We start from the raw sequence: 12,445 nt of genomic DNA on the forward strand, positions 1-12,445 counted from the left end.
CTCTGTCTCCATTCCAGTATGCCCCAATGTCTTCAAAGCCTGATAATGCATAAGGCAGGAGTCATGTTTGTTTGATGGTTAGAGAAGAAACCTACCACCCTTCCTGAATTCCGAACAAAAACTGCAAGAATTTTAACTAGTTTACACTGAATAATGTTTTGATGGAACTGAGTTGTTAACAGTAAAAGTCCTGTGCAGTTCGTGGGCGCACTCTCACTGGAGCTGTCACCCATTGACATTGCAGAAATATTGCACATTTTAGTGGAATTATTTCAGAATTCAATATGTCTGATGGTCACAGCCCACAGCCAGTAGAGAAGCAACAAACAATATCAGTAGGTCGGGGCCACAGATCCATTTAAAATCTATTAAAATAAAGCAGGGGAAATCTCTTAATACAATTTTGTGGGATAATATAATTCTGAGATTATTTGTGTTAGAAGCAATGTCAACATTCAAAATTATGCTGGATCAGTGAAGGGAGAATGTTGTGGGGATGGCTGTGGAAAGAAGGAATGTAGGTAGAAGATGGGTCCTTCTCGATGGAATTGATTGCTCATTTGTATAGAGTAAAGTGGACATCACATGGTTAACTTTCTAATACCCTGTTTGGGTTGTGATAAATGTTAGCTTTACATTTCCTTTATGGTTACTTGTGCATAAATTTCTGAGGCAAAAAGAGGACTGAGGTGAGTGCCGTATGTGTTGAAGCTAGGATGGTAGGGTAAGACCTCATTTCTTTGGAATGGGAGCAGAATTAATGATATGTTACATGTTCAGAGTAAAGGTGGGTGAGCAGAGTGAGGTGCTGGTGGGTGGGGATGGGAGAGCAGGGGAGTGTTGAATAATAGACCAAAACTTTAATTGCCCGATACTGTCCTTTGTCTTTGACTAATCAACCATAAGTACAGATCAACAAATGAGTCGCATGTTGCAGACATTCAAATAATTTTTAAAAAGTGATTTTTCTTTTGCTTTGCTACAGTAACCAGGATGATTACCAGTTGGTGCGAAAACTTGGTCGCGGGAAATACAGTGAAGTATTTGAGGCTATTAACATAACAAACAATGAGAAAACGGTTGTCAAAATACTGAAGGTAAGCCTCAGCATTTTATGTTTATCTTTGCTCACCCTGTGTTTCAGTATTGTAGGCGGTAGGGCAATCTGGTATCTATTGTTTCCTTGACTGTTGCTTTTTAAATCCTTGGGCTTGGAGGCCGGATTTTTTAAAATTCAGATTTGGACCCCAGTCTAATGAGGACAAATAGGATAAAGATCCCTTGCATGCGTTATTTTGTTTTGGAATAAGCCTGAGCAGCAGCAGTTTGGTTCATGGTGGTGTGCACTGTGCTCTCGATCAAATTGATTAAAATCGATCATGAAATAGCAGTGGGAATTGGTTTACAAACCACTGAGTGCTTTCTGCTGTTCATTCAATTCTGACATGCTACCATTTCTGCTGATTATTTAGTATTCTTTATCCCTTGATTCTCCTGGAGTCCCATGTTTCTTCATCTTAGCTTTAAATAAGCTCAGCAACCAAGTGCAGTGAGAGAGCAAATTTCCAAGACTTGTATTCCTCAAAAACTGAATTGCTCCATCTCAGACCTAAAGGCCAACCCTTTTCCTGTGACAGTCTGCAATTTACAGTCTGAGGAAATGAGCTTTTGCACCCACCCTCAGAATCTTGGATATCTGGCTGTGACAACTTATTCTCAGAGAGATTTTTGTCTTTCTAATTGCTTGTTGTACCTGACTATTACCTATGTTTTAGGGATTAGTTTATCAGGTTCCCTGTGGCTACCATCGTCGATTTTCTGTTCTTCATCCAAACTGAATAAACTCTCATTTCCCAGGTTATTCCTTTTTCTGTTGTATTTTCCACTTGGTTAGATTGTTTATCCCTTTGTCCTTAATGGTCCTTTGTCAGCAGACATAGAAATTTTGAAAGTTTAATCTAAATTGTCAGGCAACTTGTATTTGAATTGGAACCAAATCTCAAAAGTTTTTGTAGAAGTATATAACTGCAACTTTAAATGGATTATAAAACTACTGTATAAGATATAGAAGCAGAATTAGGCCATTTGGCCGTCGAGTCTGCGCTGCCATTTCAACACAGCTGATCCATTTACCCTCTCAGCCCCTGTCTCCTGCCTTCTTTCTACATCCCTTCATGCCCTGACTAGTCAAGAATCTATCCACCTCTACCTTAAATATTTCCCGTGACTTCGCCTCCACAGCCACCTGTGACAATGAGTTCCACAGATTCACCACTCTCTGACTAAAGAAATTCCTCCTCATCTCCATTCTAAAGGGACACCCCACTATTCTGAGGCCTTGTCCTCTGGTCTTAGACTCTCCCACAATAGGAAACATCCTCTTCACATCAACATTCGATAGGCTTCAGTGAGGTCACCTGTCACTCTTCTGAATTCCAGTGAGTAGAGGTCCAGAGCAATCAAACACTTAAAGCCTTTCAATCCTGGAGTCATTTTCGTGAACCTCCTTTAAATCCTCTCCAACGTCCTTGGATTAAGGGATCCAAAACTGTTCACAATACTCCAAGTGAGGTCTCATCAATGCTTTATAAAGCTTCAACATTGCATCCTTTTATATTCTAGCCCTCTCTAAATCAATACTAACATCACAGTTGCCTTTTTCACGACCAACTTAACCTGAAAATTAACCTTTTGGGATCCTGCACCAGGATGCCCAAATCCCTTTGCACCGAGATATTTGTATTTTCTATCCATTTAGAAAATGTTTGTGCATTTATTTCTTGTACCAAAGGCCAGGACCATACCCTATATTCCATCAGCGACTTCTTTGCCCATTCTCTTAATCTGTCCTTCTGTAGCCTCTCTCCTTCCTCGAAACTACCTGCTCCTCCACCTATCTTCTTTTTGTTCACAAACTTGGCCACAAAGCCATCAATTCCGTTATCCAAATCATTGACATGTAACATAAAAAGAAGCGGTCCTAGCATAGACCCCTTGGAGCCAGCAGCCAACCAGAAACGGCTCCCTTTATTCCCACTCCTGCCTTCTGCTAATCAGCCAATGGAAGTGCTACACATGCCCTTACACTTCCTCCCTTACCACCATTCAGGGCCCCAGACATTGCTTCCAGGTGAGGCAACACTTCACCTGTGAGTCGGCTGGGGTGATATACTGCGTCCGGTGCTCCCGATGTGGCCTTCTATATATTGGTGAGACCCGACGCAGGCTGGGAGATCGTTTCGCTGAACACCTATGCTCTGTCCGCCAGAGAAAGCAGGATCTCCCAGTGGCCACACATTTTAATTCCACATCCCATTCCCATTCTGACATGTCTATCCACAGCCTCCTCTACTGTCAAGATGAAGCCACACTCAGGTTGGAAGAACAACACCTTGTATTCCATCTGGGTAGCCTCCAACCTGATGGCATGAACATTGACTTCTCAAACTTCCACTAATGCCCCACCTCTGCCTTGTACCCCATCCGTTATTTATTTATATACACACATTCTTTCTCTCTCTCTCCTTTTTCTCCCTCTGTCCCTCTGACTATACCCCTTGCCCATACTCTGGGCGTTCCCCCTCTCCCCCTTTTCTTTCTCCCTAGGCCTCCTGTCCCATGATCCTCTCATATCCCTTTTGCCAATCAACTGTCCAGCTCTTGGCTCCATCCCTCCCCCTCCTGTCTTCTCCTATCATTTTGGATCTCCCCCTCCCACTTTCAAATCTTTCACTAGCTCTTCTTTCGGTTAGTCCTGACGAAGGGTCTCAGCCCGAAACGTCGACTGTACCTCTAGAGATGCTGCCTGGCCTGCTGCGTTCTCCAGCAACTTTGATAAAGTGTGTTGCTTTATCTATGCTACTATCTTTCCTGTAATACCATGGGCTCTTAACTTGTGAACCAAACTCGTGTGGCACCTTGTCAAAGGCCTTCTGAAAATCCAAGTACAAATCATCAACTGATTCTCCTTTGTCTATCCTTGCTATTTCTTCAAAGAAGTCCAACAGATTTGTTAGGCAAGATTTTCCCTTGAGGAAACCATGCTAACTATGGCCTATTTTATCCTGTTTATCCTAAACAATCATTTCTAACATCTTCTCAACCGCTGATGTCAGACAAATTGCCCTTTAACTTTATCAGAATCAGTTGATTCTTGAAAGATCATTACTAATGCCTCCACAAACTCTTCAGCCACCTCTTTCAGTCATCTGGTCAAGTGACTCATCTACCTTCAGAGCTTTGTTTTCCTAGAACCTTTAACCTAGTAATGGCAGTTTCAAACTTCTGCCCCCTGCCACTCTCAAACTTCTGGCATACTGCTGGTGTCTTCAACAGTGAAGACTGATGCAATATACATTATTCAGTTCATCCTGCCATCTCCTTCCCCTCACCCTTACTACCTCTCCAGCATATTCCAGTGGATCAACATCTACTTTTGCCTTTATTTACACTTTATCTGAAGAAACTTTTGGTATCCTTATAAATGTAATTGGCTAGCATACCTCATTATTCCATCTTTTTCTTTATGACTTTTTTAGTTGCTTTCTGTTGGTTTTTAAAAGCTTCCAAGACCTCTAACTTCCCACTTTTTTTTTGCTCTCTGGCTTTTATGTTGGCTTTGACTTCTCTTGTCAGCCATGGTTATGTCATCCTGCCTTTAGAATACTACTTTCTCTTTAATGCATATATCTTGAGATTTCTGAATTGCTGCCAGAAATTCCAGCCGTTGCTGCTCTGCCGTCATCCCTGACAGTGTTGCTTTATGATCAATTTGTGCCAGCCTCTTCTCTTGTGCCTCTGTAATTCCCTTACTCCACTGTAATACTGATATACCCAACTCTAGTTTGTCCCTCTCAATTGCAGGGTCCATTCTATCATGTTATGATCACTGCCTCTGAAGGGATCCTTTACCTTTAGCTCTCTAATTAATTCCAGTTCATTGCGCAACATACAATCCAGAGTAGCCGATCCCTTAGTGGGCTCAAACATGAGCTACTCTAAAAAGCCATCTTGTAGTTATTCTACAAATTCTCCTTCTTGGGATCCAGTACCAACCTGATGTAATTTGCAATCTACATGCATCTTATAATCCCCTACTGCTATTGTAACATTGCCCTTTTGGCATGCGTTTTCTATCTCTTGTTATAACTTGTAGAGCACATCTTTACTACTGTTTAGGGATCTGTATATAACTCCCATCAGTGTATTTTTACCCTTGCAGTTCACCTTCCAACCCTATGTCACCTCTTTCTAATGATTTGATTTCATTTTACCAACAGAGCTAATCCACCCCCTTTGTCTCCCTGCCTGTCCTTTTAATACAATGTATCCCTGGACGTTAAGCTCCCAGCTATAATCTTCTTTCAGCCATAATACAGTGATGCCCATGACGTTATACATGCCAGTCTGTAACTGTACTACAAGTTCATCTACCTTATTCTGTATATTGCGCATATTCAAATATAACTACTTCAGTCTTGTATTCACCCTTTTCGATATTGTCTACCTTTTACACTGCAGCTCATCCAGTTGACCACAGTTTTTCCCCATCATCAGCTTCTCCTTGCTAGGAGTCTCACTACACACTGCTTCTGTTTGTAAACCAAATACCCCATCCTTGGCACTATCATTCCACTTCCCATCCTCCTACCAAATTAGTTTAAACCCTCCTGAACAACTCTAGCAAATTCTGCTTAGGGCACGGGTATAGTTGTGTTTATTTTTTTGAACAGTAAAACTCCTATTCATGAAATTAAACCATTGTTTGAGTAGTTACTGTTTTAAGTTCAAGGGCAAGGGGGGAGTGGAAATGGGGACTTTAATCATCATGTAATAGATTTTAGCTCATAAGGCAGTAAGAAATATGTCGTCTGGTGTTGTAGGCACAAGTTAGAAGCAAAAGGATGGGATTGTTTAGATTGCATTGTGTGCACTGTGAATGAGTGCTGAACTGAGCTCTGGTTTGATCCTTTCTTTGTCCCCGAGAGTTTAGCCTGTTGACATTCACTGTGAAGGTTCACATGATTGAGGGGTGTTCTGTGGTGGAGAGCATCAGTTGCCCATAGAGCCATCCCACAGTGAACAGTTGACACCATCAGAAGAATGTTTTTCAAATGATTCTGGGATGCAGAACAAATGTGGAGTGGCATTGGGTAACACAGCATGTAATGTAGCTGGTTAATTGAGATCTCAGTGGGAAGGCCATTAAATTGGCAAAACACTAAACTATTTAGTGATCCCAATGATCAGGTTCACAGTAAAATGAAAGGTCATAAAGAAAAGAGTGCTGTTTATTTCAGGTTACCAGTTTGTATCATTTCAAACAGTATTACATTGGCAATGTATTTCTTTTAAATTTTGTTTACTTGGCATTTTCTCTTTCAATATTTTTATTAGTTACTACATAAAGGAATACAGAATACAAGAATACTTATGTTATAAGGCAAAAGAAACAAAATAGTACCAAATACATTATATTAAAAATATAGTTACAATCACAAACCCTGTATTCATAAAAAATTAGATTAAATTATAATATTGAAATATAACTATATAACATATAACCATATAACAATTACAGCACGGAAACAGGCCATCTCGGCCCTTCTAGTCCGTGCCAAACTCTTAGTCTCACCTAGTCCCACCGACCTGCACTCAGCCCATAACCCTCCATTCCTTTCCTGTCCATATATCTATCCAATTTAACTTTAAATTACAACATCGAACCTGCCTCAACCACTTCTGCTGGAAGCTCATTCCACACAGCAACCACTCTCTGAGTAAAGAAGTTCCCCCTCATGTTACCCCTAAACTTTTGCCCTTTAACTCTCAACTCATGTCTTTTTGTTTGAATCTCCCCCACTCTGAATGGAAAAAGCCTATCCACGTCAACTATTTATCCCACTCATAATTTTAAATACCTCTATCAAGTCCCCCCTCAACATTCTATGCTCCAAAGAATAAAGACCTAACTTGTTCAACCTTAATATTTTTTGTTATACAAAAAAAAAACTAAACCCACTACCAAAGTCAGAGCTGTTATGAAAAGCAAGAAGTTGTTTGCGTTTTTAAAAGGCATTTTCTGTTTGTTTTTTTTTGCTGGAGTTGTGTTTTATCTTAGAATGCCTGATTTAATTGAAGCAACTCATGGATCTGTAATTGAACTAGCTCAGCAAATGTGAGCAAAGGAACATGATGAGAATGGAGTTCATGTGATTTCTTTTTCTTCTAACTAAATCTGATTGCAATATCCCAGTATATATTGGGTGGGGAGAATGAGGTATTTCAGACCATTTTATTTTTAGTGGTTTTTCAAGCTTGTCTTTTTAAATAATACAGTTCCAGGAAAGCTTGCCATCAGCAAAATGAGGCAAGGTTGTGGGTTCAGTGCAGTAGTTCTAATGATGGTAAGTCTAACTCAACCAGATGCCATCTGTGTTTCATTTAAACAATACTTGAACCAATAGTAGAAGTTTTTAGTTGGTATTTATTTCTTATTTTCTTCCAACTCATCCCATTCTGTTTGCCCTATGAGTCCCATTCTGCATATTTCCATGTGACTGATTCTGTCATGCAGTGTATGCAATGGGCAGAAACCTGTTGGCACCAGTTGCTGGTTTGTGAAATAACAAAGGAGTCGCCACCACTTTCAGATTTATCCAAGAGTCTTCAACATACTGAGTTTTAGACACGAGTTCAATATGAATGTGATGAGTAGATTCAGATTTATATTTATTTATCACACATACAGTACACTGAAACATGAAATGCATCATTTGTGTTAACGACCAACACAGCCAAGGATATGCTGGCGGTAGCCCGCAAGTGTTGCCGCACTCTGGGACAAATATGCATATTTAATTCTAATCCTCTTTTTGTACAAATAAATAGGTCTACATATTTACATACATATACACATACTATACAAAAATTAGTCCTGATGAAGGGCCTTGACCCAAAATGTTGATTGTTTATTCCTGTCCACAGATGTTGTCTGACCTGAGTTCCTCCAGCATTTTATGTGTGTTACTCTACATATTTCACTGTCATTGAACAATTTTGACTGCAGTTGACTGCTGGCATTAAATGCTATGGAAATCAGTTCATCTGTCAGATATAAAATGGTTGGCATTTGGATTCAAGATCATTGCAGCTGGGAGTAGCTAGTTTGCATGTGCAAGTCAGATTTAGCACTCTTATGAAGACTAGCCTAGTTAATACAGTTTTCAGCTTCCTCATAATTACCCTGCACTTTGTACATATTGGGAACTGGCTTTTTGCTTTTAGCTGATGTTTATTAACACTGTCACCATAGCATCTTTTTAGAAAGTGTACATAGAGCTGTTAGTGCCCTTTTTACCAGGAAGCCACAGAATTCATTATATGCACCCATCTAATCTCAGCAAAATTAACCAAAAATTAACGTCTTGAATTATTGTGATATTGTAATTGCATGACCTTGGGATCAGTAGGCCATCTTAAAGAGCTGCAAACCTGGTCCACAGAGATGTGGTGCAGCTGTGTGGGGTATTTCGGTAATCCATGTAATCAAGGGCATGCTGTCTATCTGACTGCAGTGACAGCAACTCTAATGGTTTAAGGCCAATGATGGAAGATTATCATTGGTGTTAAGAGATTTCTTGTCATCTGCCCTAAATGGGCAAGTTTTAATTTTGAGGGTTCTGTGGTGCTAGGCTCCCTTGCCCGTGGAAATGTTAACTCTGCGCTGCCCTTCACATGTCATAAAACTTTTGTTCATTACTCATTTCTCACTTTTTTCTGACCTTTAAGTAGAAGCTCAGTCAATTTAATCTCTCATTTGACAAACCTTCAGGAATCAAATCTGTTGAAGCATTGTGGAATCCTTCTGCTGCAATATCTTTCCTCAGTTTAATTATTGCTTGTTATGCCCTGCATGTCAACTTTCTGGATGAATCATGTAAGGAGACACAGGTCCCTCTGCACACCAACATCTTGTGTCTTGTTTTCTCACCTGTCAGTTACTTCCACCCCTCCCCCCCACTTCATTCAGTAAGAAACTTGCACTAATATCTACTAATTAGGAATTGATTTAGAGAGCCAGTGTAGAGCAGGCCTTTCTGGCCCCATCGGCTGTGCTGCCCAGCAACCAACATATTTAACACTAGCCTAATCACTGGCTAATTTACAATGACAAATTAACCTACTGCTACATCTTTGGACTGTGGGAGGAAACCCATGTGGTCCTAGGTAGAACATACAAACTCCTTACAGGCAGCACCGAAGTTGTCTGAACTCCACCCCTGTTTTTATATATTATAGTATTATATTTGAGGTGCCAACATGCTCTTCATGGTCCACTCTATTCAGGCCTTCTGGTATCGAGTAGGTTTTAATGAGATATCTCCTCATCTTCTAAGCTTCATGAGTATAGGCCCAGAGAAATGAAATGCTTCTAAATTTAGCATTTCATTCCTGGGATTATTCTTGTGAACCTCCTGTATCCCTTCTAGAGCTAGCTTGTCCATCCTTGGATATAGAGCCAAAAATTGCTCTCAATTTTCTATATGCAGTCCGAAATATGCCTTGTATAAATATTGCTTTTATGTTGCTCTAAAAATGAATTGTATCGTTCCTACCATTTGCCTTTTTGGTTGTGACTCAACCTGCAAATTAACTTAAGGGAATCAAGAACAAGGACTTCCAAATCTTTTTACCACTTTGATTTCTGAATTCTCTCACCATTGAGAAAATAATCTAGACCTTTATCCTTCCTACCAAAGTGTACAACCCCACACTTGGTACCCTGTATTCCATTTGCCTCTTCTTTGCCTACTCTCCCAACCTATCCAAGTTCTTCTGCAAACACCCTGCCTCGGCAGCAATATCTGCCCCTCCACCTATCTTGGTATCGTCTGCAGACTTGACCACAGTGCCATCAGTCCCTTAATCCATATCATTAATACATGAAGTGAAAAGATGTGGTCTCAACAAAGAATCTGGAGGAACTCTGTTAATTAGAAGCAACCATTCTCCCCCACCACCCCCCACACCTTATCCTCATTCTCTGATTCAAATTTCCTTCATTTGTCTGGTATCCCTGTAAGTCATACACCTCCAAGTGCTCACGGTAGTCATGGTGGGCTTTAATATGCAGATAAGCTAAGAAAATCAGGTTGATGCTGCATCTCAAGAGAAGGAAATTGTATAATGCCATTGAGGTGGCTTTTTAGAGCAGTACATGATCTAGCCCCCTATGGAAAAGGCAATTCTGGATTTGGTGATTTGATTAGGGAATGAAGATTAAAGAACACTTGGGAGGCACTGATCAATATATGACAGAATTCAGCCTGCAATTTGAGAGGGAGAAGTTGAAATTGGATACATCAGTATTAGAATAGAGTAAATGGAATTGCAGAGACATGAGAAAGGAGCTTGCCAAAGTTGATTGGAGTGGGACCTGAGCAGAGATGATGCTGGAGTAGCAATGGCCGGAGTTTTTCCAGAATCTAGGTTGTGAAATTTGTTAACTTAGTGGCAGCTGTATAATGCAGTACTTGATAAATATAGAAAAAGTAAATGAATTACATTAAGTATATATGTATATTAAATAGTTAAATTAAAAATAGTGCAAAAAACTGAAATAATTTTTATAAGTGAGGTAAATGTTCATGGGTTCAAAGTCCATTTTAGAAACCAGATGGTAGAGGGGAAGAAGCTGTTCCTGAATCGCTGAGTGTGTGCCTTCAGGCTTCTGTACCTCCTACCTAATGGTGACAATGAGAAGAGGGCATGTTTTGGGTGATGGGGATAAAGAGTTTTTGGGAGTAATTTGGAAGACAAGATCATTTCATGCCAAAGGGGGTACCATAGTAGCGTAGCAGTTAGCGCAACACTATTACAGCTCGGAGTTTAATTCTGGCATTGTCTGTAAGAAGTTTGTACATCCTTCCCATGACTGTGTGGGTTTCTTCCAGGTACTCTGGTTTCCTCCCATAGTTCAAATTCATAACAGTTAGTAGGTTAATTGTGCTTTGTTTTTTAAAAAAATGTCTTGTGATTAGGCTATGGTTGCTGGGTGGTGCTTGTTGGGCTGAAAGGGCCTGTTCTGCATTGTATCGCTAAATAAAGAAGTAGCAGCATTGTAAAAGGAGGATGAGGCAAATGGCAGCCATGCAATGTCAAAAACAGCAAAAAGAGAAGGCATACGATATTGCAAAATGCAGCAGGAATCTTAAAAACCAACAGAACTGGGGGAGGAGAGGAGAAGCAGTAAGAGGAGAAAGGATAATATAAAGGATACCAGAAGGGTTTTTTTAAACAGATATATAGAAAGAAAGTACTCTGACTGCTGGAAAAAATTGCTAGATATGCAACAATAGGGGCAAAATTACAAACAAAAGTATTTTCGATCGAACTTTACTGTGGAAGATCGCAGCAATGGACTAGAAATTAGAGAGTCAGGGGCAGGTGTAGTCACTTTTAAGGAGAAGTTGCTTAGGAAGCTGAAAGGTCTACGATGGATTGCACCCCAGGGCTCTGTAAGAGGCTGCGGAGACTTTTATAGTGATCTTTCAAGCATCACTAGCGTCAGGGATGGTTCCAGACAACTGGAAAATTGCAAATATCCCTCCAATCTTTCCGTAGAAGCTTTATATTTCTAGTTAACTTCTGCCCATTGTGTTTTGTGTTTTCCCCTTATTAATTTCTTGGTCCACTGAATTCCAAAATCTTCTAGTCTTTGAGCTTGCTGCTCTTTTTAATATTATAAACATTTTTTCTTTTTTAATCTTGTACAGTCTTTAACTTCATAGTCACCTCTGTATTTTTCACCAGCAACTTTGATGTATGTTGTCTGTATTTTTTTTTCCTCTTTGAACTCTTGTGCGGAAAATTTAGATACAGGAGCCTGAAAACAGATGGTCAACATTTTAGGAAAAGCTTCTTCTCTGCCATCAGATTTCTGAGCAGTCAGTGAATCAACTCATGAACACTACCTCAATATTGTTGCTCTTTTTATTTTTGCACTGCTTATTTAATTTATTTTTTATATGTTATTGTAATTTATAGTTTTATTGGGTATTACAGTGTATTGCTGCCACAAAACAGATTTCATGACACCTATCATGACACCAATATTAATGACACCATTATTAATTCTTATTCCTTTTTGGTAATATGTACAATTTGTAAACTAATTCTAGAATTGTTAATCTTGTTTACTGTCAATTCTTGTAATGTAGATTCCCAATCTGCAGCAACAGCGCACAGCTTTGTACTTTGAATTGTTCAGATTTAAGAAACACTTTTTGGATTGAACTAATAGTTCTGTGTTTCTTTTTAAACATTTGTCATTTGTGATCATTGCTCCAGAAAGACACCTTAATTACTGATTATTAATTAATCCTTTTCATTTCCTGATAAATGGCCTCTTTTAGTATTAGATCCTCAGTATACTGACCAAAAA

The 12,445-nt window shown here is 39.6% G+C and overlaps 1 protein-coding gene across 5 annotated transcripts in view; it reads left to right on the plus strand.

The window, feature by feature from the left end:
• The window catches only part of csnk2a2b (casein kinase 2, alpha prime polypeptide b), a 51,315-nt gene that overhangs the window by 14,782 nt on the left and 24,088 nt on the right, over positions 1-12,445 (plus strand). For all 5 annotated transcript variants that reach the window (XR_010020281.1, XM_063066683.1, XM_063066682.1 and 2 more), the window contains exon 2: positions 986-1,097. Coding sequence is in view for 4 of the 5 variants with exons in the window: in XM_063066683.1 (XP_062922753.1) it covers positions 986-1,097 (112 nt within the window). In the remaining variant the exon portion in view is untranslated. The remainder of the gene's footprint in view (positions 1-985; positions 1,098-12,445) is intronic.

Source organism: Mobula hypostoma, chromosome 14 (assembly GCF_963921235.1).
Source record: "Mobula hypostoma chromosome 14, sMobHyp1.1, whole genome shotgun sequence".
Classification (NCBI taxonomy): domain Eukaryota; kingdom Metazoa; phylum Chordata; class Chondrichthyes; order Myliobatiformes; family Myliobatidae; genus Mobula; species Mobula hypostoma.